This window comes from Monodon monoceros, unplaced genomic scaffold, assembly GCF_005190385.1.
Source record: "Monodon monoceros isolate NGI ecotype Baffin Bay Population unplaced genomic scaffold, NGI_Narwhal_1 Super_Scaffold_18, whole genome shotgun sequence".
Taxonomy (NCBI): Eukaryota; Metazoa; Chordata; class Mammalia; order Artiodactyla; family Monodontidae; genus Monodon; species Monodon monoceros.
The window spans coordinates 160805582-160824755 of NW_021703774.1; the positions used below are offsets into that span (position 1 = coordinate 160805582).

A 19174-nucleotide genomic window follows, 5' to 3' on the forward strand; every position below is an offset into this window, starting at 1 on the left:
TGGGGACACCATGTTCTGGCCAGAGAGCTAGTCACTAGTCACGGGAGTTTCCAAAGCTGCGAGGCCATCAAGGTAGAAAAACACCGGATACCCTGAACCTGGTTTGGACCCACATCCCCATTCCTCTAGAGTGGCCCCAGCTCCCAGGCAAGACCTGAGTCCCCCTCCCCCCGCGCAGCTGCTGTAGAGGTATTTATAGCCTGAGCAAAGGGGCAAAGACACGCGCTTTATTTCGGAAGTGATCATTCCAGTTCCAGGTGGGTGAACCCAGGAGAACCCAGCGTCCCCTCCCCCTCTCCACTCTCACCACCTGCTCGCTCGGGACCGCCCTTGCTCCCACACAGCCCACCTAGAAATGGCCCCTTCTTAGTCCTAAGCGTGTGGGCCAACCAGTTTTCCGACTTCAAGCTGCGCACCACCAATCTCGACGTCCCCGCTCCCCCTAATCCCACCCGATGGGCGTTTCGAGCTTCCTTCCCTTTCCGGGGGGAGGGAGCGCGGCGCGGTGCTGACCACTAGTGGTCCGGGCTGGTAATGCAGAACGACGGCAGTGCCTGGGCCGAGGGGCCCGGGCCCGGCAGGGCCACCGGCGTTCCCATACCACCCCCAACTGTGCTCCGCCAGGTAGGGAAGGGAGCCCCAAAACTGGCTCCCTGGCACTTCTCTGCTCTATTTTTGGGGCGCGAGGACTGCGCCCAGGATTCTGCGAGAAGCTGCTTTCCGGCCGGACTAAAAACCCGGGGGTGGGGGGGTGGGAGGTGCAGTTTTGTGTCTCACTCCGCACACCCTGTCCACACACCCGCCACTGTCGCCACAGAGCCAGGCATGTAGTTGATGTCACTTCCGTCTACCTGTTCGTCAAATATTTGTGGCGCACCTGCCAGGCCAGAGAGACGAGGACACGGCCCTGCCCTCCCGGGACTCCCGGGTCAGTCCTGGGGCCTGACGATGTACCTTGCGAGGCAGCATGAATAGCGTCGGGCCTAAGGGACACACCCGGCTGTGAAAGCGCAGAGGATCCGGGGCGGGGGTGGGGGTCAGGCAGCTTCGTGGAGGAGGCGAGGATCTGAAAGAGAAGTAGATGTCAGCTCGGCAGAGAAGCCAAGAAAGGCATTCCAGGCAAGGGATCTGCGAAGGCAGAGGAAAGGCCCCAGAGACAGCGATGTGGAAACTGCCACTAGCGGCTAGGCTGGGGGGTGGGGGGCGAAGCGGTGGTTGGCCAATCGGGTACTGCCGTGCTGGCTAAATGGCAGCCTTGATTGGGTCTCCAGATACCGCAAGGGAGGAGGCGGAGCCTCCCCCCTCCCCCGAGGCAGTTTGCAGCGACCGCTGGGAGCCGGGCCGGGGTCTCAGCTAGTCACTGCTAGGGTTTCTCCAGGCTGCGATACTTCTTACGCAGCACGGACACCGGGTCCTTGAAGAGCACGGGGTCCAGACGGAGGCGAGAAGATACCAGGGGCATGTGGCCGAACCCTGCCGCCATCTGGTTGATGCAGTTCTGGGCTGCGGGCTGCGGCTCCTGCCTGAGCCCCGGACCCCCAGGCTCCTAAGCGGGGCGGGGAGAAATGCGTTGGAGGGCTTCTCTGTCCTCGGAACCCCACCCTACCCCCGCCTCGTGCAGCAAAAAGGGTTAGGGTTAGAACGGGAATCCCTTCCCCAGCCGGGGCCCTCCCAGTGCCGACCACCCCCCTAGATCCTCACCAGTGGAGGAGGTCTGGCTTCCTGATGCCACATCCCATAGGGCACCTTGATAGGGGGCAACTTGGTGACGGATGCTACTAGGAAGTTCATCAGGACATCCACACAGGTGGGTGCCTCATCTGCCAGGGTCCTCAGAGCCTTGGGCAGGGCGTGGGTGAAGAGGGTGTGGTAATACCTGGGTAAGGAGGGAGGAGCAGGAGAGGCTGTAGCCGAGTTACCCCCCCCCCCCCCCGCCCCAGGCCCCATTCTTCTCCCTCCTGACCTTACTCTCCCTTTGACCCGAATTCCTAAGCTTCTTGTGAAAGTCCTGCTCCCTTTTCAGCTGAGCTCTGGCAGCCTCAGAGAGCGCCCACCCCAAGTATGCACCACTCTCCACTACTCTGTGCTCTGTGGCTTGTCTGCAGCCAACGGTGAACTCCCTGCCACCTCCCTCACTGCTCCTTGGGGCCCCCTTCCCTGGGCTCTGAAGTCTGAACTCAGAGCCAGAATGAGGGGAGGATCAGCTAGTTCCAAGGCCATCAAACATGGCAGGCCAAAGACCAGCTTCAGGAAGGCCGTGGATTCACCCACCCCCAAATCCAAACACTGTCCATATCCTCTGCATGGCTCTACTTAAAATACAGTAGCTGCTGGGCTTCCCTGGTGGCGCAGTGGTTGGGGGTCCGCCTGCTGAGGCGGGGGATGCGGGTTCGTGCCCCGGTCCGGGAGGATCCAGCGTGCCGCGGAGCGGCTGGGCCCGTGGGCCGTGGCCGTTGGGCCTGCGCGCGTCCGGAGCCTGTGCTCTGCGGTGGGAGAGGCCGCGACAGTGAGGGGCCCACATGCCGCAAAAAACAAAAACAAAAACAAAACAACAAGCTGCCATTTGTTGACTATCTGTGTGCCAAGGACTTCATGTATTTTAGTTTATTTTTTTTTGCGGTACGCGGGCCTCTCACTGTTGTGGCCTTTCCTGTTGCGGAGCACAGGCTCCGGACGCGCAGGCTCAGCAGCCATGACTCACGGGCCCAGTCGCTCTGCGGCACGTGGGATCTTCCCGGACCGGGGCATGAACCCGCGTGCCCTAGCATCAGCAGGCGGACTCTTAACCACTGCGTCACCAGGGAAGCCCTTCATGTATTTTTGTTATTTGATGATCATACCAGCCCTGTGAGGTGAATACACTTTACAGACAAGGAAACTGAACCTCAAGAGAGGTGAGGAGACTTGCCCATCACAGCACCGGGAAGTGGCCTTGAACCTGGATCTCTGAGCTCTCGGCTGACTGCTGTGTCCACTCCCACGCCACCCTGCTCCTGGTTCAAAGGAGGGTTCTCTGGCCCTCTGAGCCCAGCGCCGGGGCTGGCGTCTGTACCTATGGTAGAAGGCAGCCGAGGTGAGAACCATGGAGAATTCGTTGGTCCTCTTGGCAGTGTAGCCCCAGCCACCACGGGCTTCATCCCAGAAGTGGCTCCACGTCAGAAAGCCGACCATCCGCTCTGGGAAGCTCTGCCACACCACAAAAGCGAAGTCCACCTGGGGAGATATTTAAGTAAGGTGTGAGGAAGGACTTCCTGCCCAGCCAGGAGCCTCCCGAGACATGGAGGCAAGGCCAGCCTGGCTGAGGGGACTCAGGGGAGAGGAGAAGGGAGCTAGAAAATTTCCAGGGGATGCTTAGGGGAACTTTCCCAACTGGGAGCTAGAAACAGTGCTTTTGCGGCTAGGAGCTGAAAACTCCTAAAGCAGGAGGCTCGACTTCTTGATCTCTGGTCATCCCAGCTCCCGGGGCCTGAGGGCTGCCAGGGCTCCTCTTGGGAGTCCTCACCTCACTTGTGGAAAGACTGCTATGGGCATCCAGGCTGAGGATGGCATCGGTGCTGATGGCACTGTACGGGAAGAAGCGGTCACTGACCTGCAGGGGGAGGGAGCGGAGGGCAACTCAGCCGTAGGACCCCTCCCCAGGCTCCCATGATGAGTATCTGCATATCTGCTAAGCAGGAGCCCCTGCAGACATGGTGTAGAAGGAAGAGCAGTGAAAACAGCAAGTCTGCCCGGAACTCGGACCTGAGGACCTCATTTTCCCTCTCTGGACTTCAATTTGCCCTTTGGTAAAATGGGCAAATTGGTATCTAGGGCCCTTCCAGTTTTGACATTTCAGGATTCCTCTATTGTCACATTAGATGTTCACCTCGACCCTGGTGAGCATCCTTTGTTTGAAAGAAACAGGTCCGGAGAGGTGAAGGGACTTTCCCAGAACGGCACAGGCAAGCAGGTGTGTCACACCAACCCAGGTTCTTGGAAGCCACCCCTTCACCCCCGCCCAAAATGCTGCCACCTGCCCAGGTTTCCCCTCTATCCCTTACCTGAGACAGCAATGTACTCTCTCTGCCTTCCCTCATCACACAAAACCCCAGTTCTCTGGAAGCACAATTCACAAGGGCCAGGGATGGAAGAGAATCATTTCTATTAGGCCTGCAGCTGAAACCCATGGTCTGATTTCTCCAGGCCCAACTTGAAGTCCAGCTTTGGCTCAGGCCCAAGTAAATCACACCGTGTATGTCCTCCCCAGATCTCAGGTTTCTGGGGGTGAGCCCACCCTTCCACATCCCTCCCCATCTCTCACCTTCCTGTGCCCATCAATGACTGTCAAGGGCACTGCTGTCTTGGGCCACCTGGTTGGGGGTGGCTTCTCACTGCTCCAGAGAACCAAGATCTGGAAGGAAAGGGGGATGTTCCTGAAGTCTGGGTCAGAAGGCCAGGGTGTGTGTGTGGGGTGTCCCAGGAGTAATCTTTCTCAGGGTGGAAGCAGTTTGGAAGAGCAGCTGTATATGTGAGTTTGGGAGGAGTTTAGTTAGAGTCAAGGTCCTTTCATGACTGCCCTGGTTTTGCCTCTGAGCTTCCGGAAGGCATGAATTCCAGTGACACGAAGGTAGCTACCTGTAGCATTAGAACTCAAGTCGCACCTAGCCTGGGCCCTGACCCCATGCTCCATCCCCGTCTTCTCTCAAAGGTTTTCATTCTCTTCCTCCTGCTCCTTTGTCATTCCCAGCCCAGTTCAAATGTCCCATCTTTGAAGCTGATCCGTCTGCACCCTGGCTGAGCTAACTGCTTGTCTCCTTTCCAAGTACTCTCAAGAGCCTATCTGGCTTCTCTGGAAATGATATTTGACAGTCTGTGTGCTGGGAAGTGCTAACTGAATATGAATCTGGGGCAGAATCCTTTCCTGCTTTTTCTCTGCCTCCTCAGCGTCAAGCCCAGCGTGCTCAGAAAAGGCTGGATGAATAAAAACAATGCATGTATGTTTACTTCAACCTCCAGAAGGGGCGCCTGTTTTTCAGGTGGCTTTGTCAGTTTCCATGAGGGAAGAGGGGATAGAGGTGGGGGAAAGGAACTAGAAACTTGGGACTGAAAGAGGAAGGCAGCAATGGTACTTGAAAATCCTTCCTGTGCCTCCCCCCAAAATGTGTGGTTATCCTTGGCGTCCAGATGTCTTCAAGGGCTCTGCCCTGTCTCGCCCCCATCCTGGATCCCGGCACCCCAGCTGGCAAGGGGGCAGACCTGGGCACAGTGCTGGGAGCCTGCCACAGCCTGGATGAGCTTCAGGGGGGGCTGGCCTGGAGCCCCCCCCCCAGATCAGGGCGCTGAACCTGCCCAGAGGACGAGAGCCTGGAGGAATGAGACACAGGCTATTAGGGCGGGAGGGGACAGAACCCCCGAGAATGACCTGAGTTGGGGACTTGGGGAGCCAGAAAAGATGTGGGAGATTTGGGGAGGGGCTTGGTGGGGCTCTATGGTTGAGGCTGGGGCAGAGACTTGGGGAGAGTTGATGAGGGGACTTCAAGTTGTCCCATCTCTAGGGCATACCCTGTTGTAGGTGGTAGAAGGGGAAGTCCGAGGGGCTTGGGGAGAAAGTGGGCAGGGCCAGGATTGCCCCTGGGGGGCTGTTCCATAGTAGCGAGGGGTGAGCAGAGGGTCCAAAGATCCGGTCCTGAATAATCTGTGAAATGAGAGAAGGCTGTGCAGAGGAAGCGGCCAGTGTGGCCATGGGCGGGGTCTGAGGAAGTGAGGACCTGGTGCAGCCCCACACCTCCCCCTTCAGGAATCTGGGGAGGGCAGCATCTGTAACACCAGATGGCTGGGGACAGAAAGGTTCAGAAGTCCAGGGTAGGGGGTCACTCAGTGATGCTGTCTTCACTCATGGCAGATACCACTAACAGGTCATGACATTTTTTCCGGACCCAGAATCCCTCCCAACATATGCCCCAGGCAACCAATGCCCATCAGCTGGAGTTGGCACATGCTTTGAAATCTGTCTGCTACAGATGGGGAAACTGAGGCCAAGACTGGAGAAGGAACTCATCCAAGAGCTCCGAGCCAGGTCTCTGATTCATCCCAGAAGCATCTTCAAGGGGGAAGCCCAAACACCAGGGCAGAGGAGGTGTCAGAAGAGAGGGGCATGGAGAGGGGCAGGGATGAGGCAGACCCAAACACCAGAGCTCCCATCAGGTGAATCCCCCTCACCTCCAGAGTGGTATGGATGACCTTCTCCACCGAGGAGAAGTAGGCATCCCATAGAAACTGGGTCTGCTGACGCAGGGCAAGGACCCGTGTGAGGGGCATCTCCTGGAGGGCAGTCAGGACCTGGGGCACAGAGGGAGCAAAGGAGAAGGCATGGGGCCCTGGCAGGCCCTGACTCACCCTGGGGTGGGGACAACCTAGGTTGGAGGTCTGGGAAGCAGAAGCCCGCTCCCCACATTTCTCCAGGTGGGTTGGCAGCTGCCAGCCTTGGCAAAATCCTAGGTAACTTAGCAATTAAGAGCTCAAGGGTCACACAGAGCTGAGTTTAAATGCCACTTAGTAACTGTGTGACTGTGGATGAGCCACTTAATCCGTCTGAGTCTGTTTCCTCATCTGTAAAGTGGGAACAATAATGGTACTTGCCTCGTAGGGTGGTTGTGAGGATTAAATTAGATGATACATATTAAGGGCTTAGCACATTGTAGAGGCTCAGTGAATGGAGGCTATTCCTGTTAACTTCTTACACCATTCTCACCTCTCAGGGGATTCAAGGCCCATGCATATGTTTTTCAGAGCTGGGCAAAATGAGTTTCATCAGATGGAAAAGTCACTCTGCATTTTGCTTCCCCACCCCAAGCTCCATGTAGGCACTCAGATTTTGGATTTTTTGTGACTTTCCTTTAAACTAGGTATTTAATCAGTCATGGACCAGTGGGGTTGAGCCCCTGGAGATCATCTGGTCTAACTTATCCCATTGTACAGATGGGGAAACTGAGGCTGAAAGAGGCTGAGTTCTAGCTCTCAGAACCCCAGAGGCTTGGGGCTGGGCGCAAAATCATCAATATACACAGATGGGGGATAAGAATGAGGACCGAGACCAGCCTGGGGGCCGGGATCCCGGGGTCCTCCCATGTCCCGGGTCTAGTCCCCACCCCATTGGTAGGGCCCTGAGCTACCTGAAGTGGGAGCCTCTCGTCAGCTACAATGGCCGCCTTGGTCCAATCGATGACCTCAGAGAAGGGCAGCTCCCAGCGAGGGCTGAGAAGCACAGGGATGCAGCCAGCCTGGGGGGTAGGGAGGTCACTGGGGAGCCCAGTCCCACCCTGCACACACTCACCCCTCCTCCCTTTTCCAAGTCAGCAACTTCTGCATTGGGGGCAAGGGATACAGAGGAGAGAAAATACAGAGGGGGGGTGTTCTGCAGAGGGTGCAGTGAATATGGCTGTAGGCACATCTGAGTCCCAGAGTAAAGGAGTGGGCAGCTCACCGGCCCTTCCCATTGGCCTGGGCCCAGACTGCCCTTCCAGCTCAGGAGTGTAGGGGGACAGGGATGGGGGATGCCCAAGTCGGGGTTGTACCTGCAGGGCTTGAAGGAAGTGTAAGACATCAGGACCGCGGCCAGGGATGAGGCAGAAGGTGGCGTTAGGTAGCGTTGCCCCAGGGTGGGTCCTAAGGAGCACAGGAGGGGGCCCTGCACCCAGGAGACCTGAGACAGCTGCCCCTCAACCCCCTGGCTCCCCTGATGGCCCCCCAGCCCTCCACACTAACAATCCCAAATTCACAATGTACAAACCCGCCACCATGTTCTCATATGTTAACAGACACTCTTGCACACGCCCAGCCATACACTGCCCCTCGCCCACAGCTGGGGTAGCAGCTCTAGCTCTGCCGCTGCCCTTGGTGGTATTAGACACCTCCCTTCTCTTCTTAGGACCTCGGTTCCCTCGTTTGCAAAATGGGAGGTGGTGGGAGCTGATGTTTCCAAGGCTGGTCTGACTTGGGCAAGCACGCGTTTGCCCTCCCACCTCTTGGCCTCATGCAGACTTCTGGGTGGCCCTCACCTGAGTGGCCTCCATGCCCTGCCCTCTCCCCGTCCTCAGAGCCCAGGCCCGTGAAAAGCTCTTCTGTCAGGAGGTGGGCTGGGCCCCCAGCCTGGAACCACACAGGAAGCCGCTGCCCAGAGGCCCCCTTGCCCAGAGGACAGGCCTCCTCTGTTCCTCCCCCCTCCCCCCACCAGCCCCAGGGCCACACTCAGGCTGTGTGTGCCTGTTGGGGGGAGGGGTAGGAGTCACAGCCTCCTCAGAGCCACCACCCAGGAGCTGCCCAGCCAGGGAAGGAGTGCCCATGACCTGGCTACGGGGTGTGTGTGTGTGTGTGTGTGTGTGTGTGTGTGTGTGTGTGCAGGACTCCAGGGCTCACAGGCCTGCTCAGAGTGGGACTGTTGAATAGGGCCTAGAGGGTTCCAGGACCCTCCTCAGCTACAGTCTATCTGGTCCTGAGTCTGAACCTTCAAGAAGCAATCCTAGGAGTACTTAGCCTCAGGACCAACCCTCATTGCACGGATGGGGAGACTGAGTCTCAGAGAGACCCGAGGACTGGCTCAGGTTCTCAGAAAGGGCTGGGGCAGAGCTGGAACTAGAACCAAGGTGTGCTAACTCCTGGCCCCAGGTTATCTGAACCACCCCAGACCTGCTGCCCAGGGGTCTCCCCGAGGACCCGGCCTTCTTTGCCCGATGCTCAGGTGTCCCGCCAGGCTTCTTCTGGAAAAAGCTACAAGTTAAAAACAGGACACCCTCCACCTCATTGAGAGCCACGGCACCAGCCAGCCACAGCCCTCTCCTCCTCCCCCAGTAAAGCCCTAAGGGACTGAAAACCCTTAAGTTTAAGGCTTCAGAGAACCCAGAGCCAGAGAGCCTGCTGAATAAACTGTATCAGTCAGTCCTCGTTAACGTCTACTGTTCCCTCTGTGTCTTTGTACCTCCTTCTCTCTCAGCCTGGAACACCCCTTCCTGCCTTGCAGCCCGAAGAATTCCTCCTACTTGATCTTAATGTATAAAGTTCAAATATTGCCTCCTCTGGGAAGCTTTCCTTGGTCTCTCCAGAGATGGCTCCCTCCTCTCTGCTCCCACAGCCCTTATGTGCACTGCAGTAGTAACGAGCCAGGCTAACCTTTACTGAGCGTGTCCTTTGTTCTAGGTGCTTTACATGCATTGACTCACTTCATTCTCACAACAACCCTATGAGATGGGAGGTATGCGCTGTTAATATTCCATTTTACAGATGAGGAAACTGAGGCCTAAAGTGGTCACACAGCTCTGAAGTAGAGGAGCCGGGCAGGCAGCTTGCCCACCCTCTCTCTGTTTAACAATGTGTGTCACACCAGTGACTTGTCTGTCTCTCTAATAAGACTAAGCTACTTGAGGGCTGGGGCTGTGCCTCCCTCATCCAGTATCCCCAGGGCCTAGCAGGGCGCCTGGCAGAGTATGGGCACTCAGTGGGGGCTAAATGAATGAATGCTCAGTGTGCAACAGAGGAGAGACCCAGGACCGATGGACTAAATGTCTGAAAGGTCAGTTTCGGCACAAATTCTAGTAATGGAGCTGGCTGAGAATAGCCAGTGGGTGGCCTTGGGAGGTGGTGAGTTCCCCATCAGAGGCTAGACGAGCACCTCCGTGTGTGTGTGTGTGTGTGTGTGTGTGTGTGTGTGTGTGTGTGTGTTGTAGAAGGGATGGATCTCGTCGTGATTGCTGATGATCTGTGACCCTGTAAAGTGCTTGGCATGGACTTGGGGCCTCAGTGTCCAAGGCTGCTGTCAAGGTGACTCCACCCATGGCCACGGGCAGGGCTGCATTGCGACTTCCAGTGCCCTGCGTACTTTGGCCTTTGCAGTTCCTCAGCCATAAAAATATAAAAATTATATTCGATAACTGTGTTGGTATAAAAATGAACATACTAATATTATATATGAAAGCATTTTCTTCTATTTAGAAGTTCACTTTTTTCTTCTGGTTTTCAAAGAAATGAGAACATTTTCATGGGCCCCTAAAGTATCATGGGCCCTAGGCACTGCACCTCGTGTGCCCAGTGGCGACAGGCCAGGGGACCTTAAAACATGCATAAATTTATGTAAAAAAACCCCCAAAAGCAGGGGAGAACATATACACATGTTTATATACACACAGAGTACTTCAGAAAAGACACAAGAGAAACTAGAAAGGGTATTTGGCTCCAGGGGGGAAAACTGGGTGGCTGGAGACAGGGGTGGGAGGGAGTTTTTACTGTATACTCTTTTGTGCCTTTGGAATTTTGTACCATGTGAATGAATTCCCTATTCATAAAAATAAATAAATAACAATTTAAACGGGTGGAGGCTTATGCTAAAGCAATATGAGACTGTTCAGCGAAGGTGGAAAAATATGGGCTTTGGAGCCAGAAGTGTGGTTTAATCCCAGCTCTGCTGCTTCTGAGCGCCTGATCGGAGCAGTGAGGGAGGCTGTGGTGAACCGCGGAGCTTGTCACCAAGGCCCTTGGCTGGCTGCCTCCACGTCTCTGAGCCTCAGTTTCCTGTTCCCTGAAATGGGGATCATAACACTTCCCTTGAAGGGTGCTCGAGAGGATTAGCCATGAATTATGTAAAGCGGCGGAGCAGGCTCTCCCCAGATGCCCACTTTCTCCCCTCCTCCCTTCCCCCAGCGGAGTGAATGTGGGACGGTGGCAGCGACCTGAATCGCCTCTTTCTCTGGCCGACACTTGTTTATTCAGGCCACCTTCCGGGCGCTGGCCTGTGGCTGTGGGCCTCCCGCTCTCTCTGTCCCTATACTTGACTAGCTCCTCAGGCAGCTGCCTGGCACGTCAGGGAAACTGAGGCTCCAGCTACTCCAGAGATTACAAGTCCTGTCGCCTGCAGGTGGGTTGAGGCCAAAGACAGAAAATCTAGAAATTCAGAGGACAGTTAGAGGCTGTCAGGCATCACACCTTGGAAATACACTTATCAAAACTGCTACTCAGAGGGTGGCCCACGCCTATTAGAAAACATTGGCCAGTTCTGGCCAATTTGGATTCAATCAGTAAACATTTAGTGAGCACCTACCTATTGTGTGCACTCCCCAAGTTTCAGTTTCTCAGAGAAGTTCAGACTAAAATAACTTTCATATTCACCAGTAACTGACTGCATTTAGCTGTAACTAAAGTCAGCTGAAAGAAGAACTTCCTGAAACCAAGAATGGCTAAGTGCCTAATCAAAAGTAAGGCCAGGCAAGGTGAGCGGAGAACCTTGTCACCAAAGGTGAGCTCTGTCTGAGTTTGGAGTTTGAGGTACCTGATGGGATCTGCAGCTTTTCGGGTGATTGTCGAGGATGCCTGCTAGGGATGGGCCATGGGGACTGAGGGGCCTTTCTGCTCTTACCCCTGGCTGCGGGGCTCCCTGGAGGCCATGTGCCTTCAGGAGGTAGAGAGATTCCATTCCCACAAGAGCCCTGTGGCTGAGAAAAGCCCCAGAAGCCCCAAGCAGAGGCAAAAACGGAGCTTGGCCACGTGAAGAATTCCTGGGAGGGAAGTGGAGCTCAGAATAAGCCATGTTGTTCTAGAAAAGAATAGGGAGATACCTGAGACAGGGGACAAGGGAAGGATTCTAGAGTGACAGGTTCCACTTCCAGTCTGCCCAGCCAGACTTTGGATACTGCTGGCCTCCTGGGGGTTGCAGAGGGGTTGGGGTGCTTAGGCGTTAACTGCTTTACCACCTGGGGTGTGTCACCACCACTAGCCCAAGTAGAGAGAAGTTTCTAAGTGAGCTCTCCATGTCCCCATGGGTCCCCATGCCTCTTGTATATATTCAGGCACTCTCACTGGTAGGAATTCTTCTGTAGGTCTAACTTAATTCATATTTGCTATAGCCAAAGCCTGTTACCTCGAGAGGTTAATCCCGGAAACTAGACATAGGAGCAGCTTCCATCTGTGACCATGGCTCTGAGGCATTTGACAGGATTGATCATAAACTCTTGCTTAAACCCCAGAATTCTGAGGCTGAAGGCTTTGGAGCCAGGCAATCCTGGATTAAAATACTGGCTGTGCTCTTTCTGGCTGGGTGGCCTCAGACAATTTACACAACCTCTCTGAGCTTTAGTGTCTGGTACACCAACGCTTCAAAGATAAAGATTAGTATTATTTTATTATAATCATTTATAAAAAGTGCTTAGCACATAGTAAACACTATAGAGTTGTATGTCAAATAAAATATTAGGGAAGGAAGGATTGGAATAAAAGAAGAAGAATAGGAGTGAGTCATGTTTTATGCTTTTAAAGATCCCCAAGGAAGAATTCTAAAACCTTCCTTGGACACCTCTTGCAGCAAATCACCGTCTCGGTGGTAGTGGTCTCTACTGTCTAGCCTGATTCCCTCCTGCTGCAGCTGAGCCCTAAGTTTGCCCATCTCAATCCTGCCCTCTACCCTGGCCCCTGGGCTCGCTCCCATCACACACCCTTCCCATCCAGCCCCCAAGGGGGAAAGCTCCACTTACTGCTTGGGTCCACGGTCCTGTTCACAGTGCCCATCCCAGGGGCAGGCAGAGAAGTCAGTGCCTGCCACGTGCCACCTGCCCCCGTCCTCTGCCAGGGCTAGCAGGGCCACCCCGGGGCGGGGGCTGTGTTGCCGCAGCTGGCCAGGTGCTCCACCTCGCAACGGGTGGGCTTCAGGGAGAAGCGGGAGGGCCACGTCAAAGCCGGGCCGAAAGGTGTCCACTGTGGGACTGGCCTCGGCCACCATTGCCTGTCCCAGCTGGAAGGTCCGGGGGCAAGGGGCTGGGTGGAGACTGAGGACCAGGTGGTTCCTGCCCCCATCCCACTGCGGGGGCACCGGGTCGCACTCTCCAGTGGAGGTGTCCGGGCTGAGGAGGAGGAGGAGGCAGGCCTCAGCAGCGCTGAGCGTGTGGTAGCGGGAGCCCTCGACGGAAGCCAGGATCCTGCGGCGAGTCTCAGAGACGGGTCCAGCCGCTGGGTACACGAATACCTTGAGGCCACCACCTCTGCATTTCGAGGTGTCAAAGCAAGCTCCCCAGTTGCAGCTGCCACCACGGAGGGCTTGAGGAGGTCGAGGGCCATCTTCCAGGAGCTCCCCAGGCTTGGCGAAACTCTGCAGGAGCTCTGCGTCCAACCAGCGGGGCCAGCCTTGGGGGGCTCCTGCCCAGGGGCTGGTGGGCACTGACAGGCGGAGAAGGGGGAAGAGTCCCAGCAGGACGAGGAGCCAGGAGGCCAACAGTGCCAGCCAGAGGGACTTCCGTCTCCACGACTGCATGTGGCCACCCACAGCCAGGGCTGCAGGAAGCAGGAGGAGCGGGGGCCTGAGTGTAGGCCTCTGGGACTGGGATCCACCTTCTAGGTCAGCACCCTCATCATACAGATGGGAAGACTGAGGCCCATCGAGGGCAGGCTGCCTGTGTAAGATCAAACAGCAAGTCACAGGCCAGGCAGCGGGAGGCCAGGTAGGACCCAGCTCTCTGGCCCTGCCTTTCTGCGGTCAGGACTCTGCTTCCTCGGCCTTTGGACAACCAAGCCAGCCTTTGCCCTCCCAGCAGGGCCCCCTTCCCCTGGTGCTGCTCAGGCTGATGCAAGCCCTGTCCAGACTGCAAGGCAGTGTCCTTCTGCCCTCCTGGCTGCACCCCCTGACCTTGGCCTCAACGGAGAGGAGGGCCGTCTGCCAGGCCATGGGGGACCCATGAGGGTTCCCACAGGAGGCGGCTTGGCCGGGGTGCAGGGCTGGGTGGATACAGGGCTGGTCTCCCCTATCCTCCCCCTGCCTGAGCAGCCCCTGAGCAGCCTGGCCACACCTGTGCCCACTGGCAGGCACTCCTGGGCTGTGGGCCCTGCAGCTGGTGCTTAAATTAGACCCTGCATCCCATGTAGGCTCTCAGAGTCAGCTGAGGTCAAGGCCTGAGTGCAGCCAGTGGCCCCTACCTGGGGGACTGGGAGGGCTCTGGGTCCTGGTCCTTTCCCACCCTCCCACTGTCCTGGCTCAGGCGGCTCGGCCCCTCCTCCCTCCAACGCTAGTAGCTGGTCCTGCACCCTCTGGCTTGGAGCTATCAGGGTGCAGAGGCCAGGGACCCCGTGCCAAGCCCCTGCCCCATAGTCCCCAAGCCCCGCTGGTGTCTTGCGTCCCCTCTCAGGGCAGCATCTGGCCAGTCTAGATCTCTTTCCTAGCGGCAGCCTGGCTCCTCCCCTGCCAGCCCTGATTCGCTCCTGGCTGGGAGGCAAGGTCTCCACTTAACCCCTTCCAAACCCGTTTTCTGGATTGCTATTAATAATAACCCCCAGGGCCCACACCCCACAGTTGGCCTTGAGCTCTCACAACCTCTGTCTCTGAATTCTCACATCAACCTTCCAAGGCCAAAGTTTATCACTGTTGTGTTTCCTATGGATGAGGAAAGTGAAGCTCAGAGAGGGGATGGTATCTTATAAGGTGACCCAGCTAAGGAGTGACAGGGTGGGGATTTGAACCCAGAGCTCCTGACCTGAGTCCTTAGAGCTTCCCACTGGTCACCACAGATGGGGGATTCGCTCCTGGCTGGTAGGCAGGCTCTCCATTTAACCCCTTCCATCAACAGATGAGATAAGTGAGGTGTCAAGGGGCTGGGGGGCTGGTACTGGGCAAGGTGCTCCCAGCTATTCCCAGGATTGGTCCCTCTTCCTTCAGCTGCTCCGCCCTCACCCTCCACCAGTCCTATGCAGCTCCAGCTCCAGCTTTTTCAGGCCCTTTCGTGGCACCTTACACTCAGGCGCACAGGTCAGCCCTTGCCTGGAGCTCTGTGGGAAGGGTCTGTAGGACCGGATGCTTACTCCAGTTCATATGGGGAGTTCCTTCTGAGGGTGAACTGACTCTCCATTAGTCCACACCCCACTGAGGGTTCCCCCCCCCCCCGCTCAGTTCTTGGGTCTGTGCTCTACGAGGGAAGTCAGGAGTGGGTGATGTCACCCACTGAGGAATCGCTGAAATGATGAGAGAGAGAGACTCTGCCTGCCAGAAGCCCCAGTCTGACGAGGGCAGCCACAGGGAGCCCGGCAGACCTGGAGCGGACTCTGCTTTCACCTCTTACTGGCTGGATGATGTTGGGCCTCTGCCCCCTCTTCTCTAGGAAGGCGATAATAATATCTGCCATGAGACAGTAGCCTGGTCAAAGCTAGGCCTACCCTGTGGGTGTCCCTCACCAAGTGGCAGCCTCCTGCCTTCTTGCCTTCCTCTGATCTCAGAGGGCTGCTGATCTGATGAGGGAGCCACCATGGGAATGTTATCCTCTCAGTGGGCAGCCAGTCTGGGGTGGGGCACAGTTCATACACCCAAGAAAGTCCTCAAAATGGCCAACAGAGGGGGAATCTGACCTCCTTGCACTACAGGGTCAGTCACTAGGTGAGGGGCTGACTTTGCTGCGCGCATCGGGTTCTCTCCCGCGAAGAGGGGCCGTTGCACGTGCTGCTCCTGCCTTTCACCTTCCTCTGCTAACTCCTCCTCACCCTGCGGGGATCAGCCAGGGCTCCCTTCCTGTAGGACGTTCCCCTAACTATCCTCCGGCTGGGTTACGGAGCTCCTCTAGGTTCTCATGCCGTTTCTTCATCCTCTGTGCCTGTGCTCATTCATTCATTCATCCGGCAAATACTTAATGAGCACTAAATATGGGCCAGGTTTTGTGCCAGGCACTGCGGATGCAATATTGAAGAACAATGATAGCTAACCTTCATATTATACTTAGTATGTGCCACGCATGGCTCTGAGTGCCCGTGCATTAGCTTATTTAATCCTCTCATGTGAGGGCTTTGAGGGAGATACTATTATTATCCCCATTTTCCAGATGAGGAAATGGAGGCCCTGGGAGCTTAGGTAACTTGATTCAATTCCCCCCACACCTCAGCATGGATTTAGACCCAGGCCATCCGTTCCTTTAACTTCTGCACCATTCCACCTCCTGAGCTAGAGGCACGGCCCCACCCTCCCAGGCTCACTGTCCCAGGGAAAGAGAGACCAGTAACCAAGCAATTACAGGACGAGGGAAGGGGGACTGTGGGAGTGCTCAGAGGGGCTGCCTAACCCAGGGGGCCATAAAAGGCGTCTGAGGCAATGACATCACTGCAGCTGCCTGTGTGGGGACAGACAGGAAATGGCAGAAGTGGAGGCAGGGTCAGCTTTTCCTACGGGTCACCCCACAAGCCACGCTTTCACTCATTCCACAGCTAGTTAATGTGCCACTACTGTGGGCCAGCCGGGTCCTCAGGGAGTGATCTGGTGGCGCTTCCTTTCCTGAGAGAGAAAATCAGCAATAAACGTAACAGATAAGTAAAATATCTCACTTGATATTTGGCAATGATGCTCTGGAGAAGGGGAGGGCCTGCAATGTTAAATGCAACGTTAACTGTTAGAGGCAGGCCTCCCTGAAAAGCTGACCTTTGAGGTGAGGGAGTGAACGGAGGATGTTTCTAGGGGAAGGTCATTCTGCCAGGGCACAGGTTCTGGGTGGGGAGTCTGCCTGCCCTGTGCAAAGCCTGATCTAACCTTGTTTCCATAGCACCGCTCTGACTCCAGCTGAGAGGCTGACACAGCAGCAGAGACGGAAGCAGAGAGCCCCATTGGACCAGGTGAGTCATGCAGGTGAGCCCTGATGGTGGTTTGGACCATGGGTGAAAGGGGTGAGAAATAATTATTTTCTGCATATATTTTGAGCCAGGGAAAAACAATAGATTTGCTGACGAATTGGATGTGAGGTTGGGCGTGAGCCACAGGCAAGATGGAGCTCCCGTCAACTGAGACGAACTGAGCGGGGAGCCAATTTGGGGAGGAAGGTCAGGAATTCGGTTCTGAGGCTAGGAGTTGTGTTCCATTCATCTTTTCCTTTTTAAAAATTAATTAATTAATTAATTAATTTTTGGCTGCATTGGGTCTTCGTTGCTGCACACGGGCTTTCTCTAGTTGCGGCGAGCAGGGGTTACTCTTTGCTGCGGTGCGCGGCTTCTCACTGTGGTGGCTTCTTGTTGCGGAGCACAGGCTCTAGGCACGCGGGCTTCAGTAGATGTGGCTCGCGGGCTCTAGAGCTCAGGCTCAGTAGTTGTGGCACACGGGCTTAGTTGCTCTGTGTCATGTGGGATCTTCGCGGACCAGGGCTCGAACCCGTGTCCCCTGCATTGGCAGGCGGATTCTTAACCACTGTGCCACCAGGGAATCCCCCATTCTTACTTTTAATTCCAGCATTCGTATAATAAATAGCCAACAAATGCTTGTTGAATGAGTGAATAAATGGATGATGGACAAAGTTGGGAGGGTAGGAGGCCAAGGCCAGCTGGTGAGGGGCTTGCGAGGACCCTGATACTGTTCCAGCTCTCCCACCGCCGGCCCTGAACACCCTGGCTGGCTCGTGCGCACACCCACACTTGCATCTCTACACAAGGCCTCTCCTACTTTCATGTCTGCAGGGGGCCAGCCGGGGCCTAGGCTTGTCCAAAAGCGAGTCACAGAGTTGCCCTGGGCCTTGGATGGAGGAAGAGGAGGCAGGGCATTCTGGCAGGCAGGACTGCACTGGCCTCATCCTAAAAGTACATCTCTGGGCTCTGCCAAGGGCTCCAGGGCCTCCATCGGGCTCTTTAGGGCTCATCAAAGCCTCCAGGAGTTCCCGTCCCATACTTGGGCTCTGATCAATGGGACAGAAGCCAACACTTTGGGGAGAGGGGAGCGGGAAAGGCAGGAAGGAGAGGACAGCAGTGAATAGGAGGAGGAGGAAGAGAAGGCCTGGCGCCTGGTGCAGAGGCTTCTGGGATGAGGCCGAAGCTTTGCTTCCTGCAGGGCAAGGTTGAAGAAGGCCTTTATGTGGATTTGAGGATAAGGAGGTGCTCTGGACGGCATCCCGGAGCTCTGAGCACTACAGTGTTTGTTTCATTGCCATGGTGGCGTCACGCTGCCTGGGGGCTGCCTGAGCGTGGGGTTTCTTCCTGCCTGAAGTGCCAGGTGTCATGCAGGCCAAGGTGCCCAGGTAGAAAATGGGCGCTAGCATCACTGTTTGATCTGAAGTGTTCCCTCTTTGCACCCTGAGTCTGCCTCCCTCCTGGCCTTCCTCCTCTGGGTTGGGCCTGAAATCTCCAGAAGGACTATATCTAGTCTCCCAGGAGGAAGGGGCCTGGAGCCCTGTATAGTGCTGTGGTTAAGAGCACTTAGCAAGCTTGTGTTCCCGTGCAAGCGACTTTACCTCTCTGTGCTTCTGCTTCTTCATCTGTAAATGGTGGTAATAGCTCCTTCCTCAAAGGTTCGCTGGGAAGAGGATTACGTGAGATCGTGAATGTTTGGCATTCAAAACACCATGCCTGGGGGGCTTCCCTGGTGGCGCAGTGGTTGAGAATCCGCCTGCCAATGCAGGGGACATGCGTTCGAGCCCTGGTCCGAGAAGATCCCACATGCCGTGGAGCAACTAAGCCCCTGTGTCACAGCTACTGAGCCGGCATGCCTAGAGCCCGCGAGCCACAACTACTGAAGCCCGTGTGCCTAGAGCCCGTGCTCCGCAACTAGAGAAGCCACTGCAATGAGAAGCCTGTGCACCTCAACAAAGAGTAGCCCCCGCTCGCTGCAACTAGAGAAAGCCTGTGCACAGCAACGAAGACCCAGTGCAGCCAAAAATAAATAAGATAAATTAAAAAACACACTGACAAACAAAAAACACCATGCCTGACCCTCAGGCACCTAACAAATGATGTCCTCTCTCCCACCTCAGGCCCCAGGGCAGTGAGATGACTTGCACAAGGGGCATCAAGCTGTCCATCTGGGTAGATTGGGACCAGGACTTGGGTTTTCCTTCCTGTGCCTGTGTTCTTCCTGCTGCATCCCCATCTCTGTTCTGGAAGAAAGAAGACACTCGGAGCTCCAGGACGCGATCACCGTGGAAACCCATCTGCTTCGTCTTATCTGCTGCTGTTTTTTCCTCCCTCTCTGAGCCATCTGGGTGTCTCACTACAGAATTAGCAAGAGCGGGGGCTGGAGGCTGCGGGAGACTCTGGGGTTTCAGCTCTCACTTGCTGGAGCACAGATAACCCCAAACTGTGGTGAATCCCCACAGGGCCCTGCAATATCGGTCCAGCTCCAGCTAAAGTGAGTCTGCCCCTCTAGGCGCCACCAGCATGCAGAGCGGACAGATGCAGGATGCAGTTGTCTGCCCACAGCGCCAACTCACACCTGGACCCC

The 19174-nt window shown here is 56.0% G+C and overlaps 1 protein-coding gene across 1 annotated transcript; it reads right to left on the bottom strand.

Annotated features, from left to right (window-relative positions):
• Window positions 1-207: 207 nt before the first annotated feature.
• On the bottom strand, window positions 208-13387 carry EXTL1 (exostosin like glycosyltransferase 1). Its single transcript, XM_029230906.1, is given in 12 exon segments — window positions 208-1546; window positions 1702-1876; window positions 3053-3213; window positions 3503-3589; window positions 4301-4390; window positions 5236-5304; window positions 5306-5343; window positions 5542-5674; window positions 6199-6318; window positions 7152-7259; window positions 7554-7644; window positions 12492-13387. Coding segments are annotated over 12 exon segments (2028 nt in total). The 5' UTR covers window positions 13265-13387; the 3' UTR covers window positions 208-1363.
• Between the last annotated feature and the right edge of the window lie 5787 nt (window positions 13388-19174).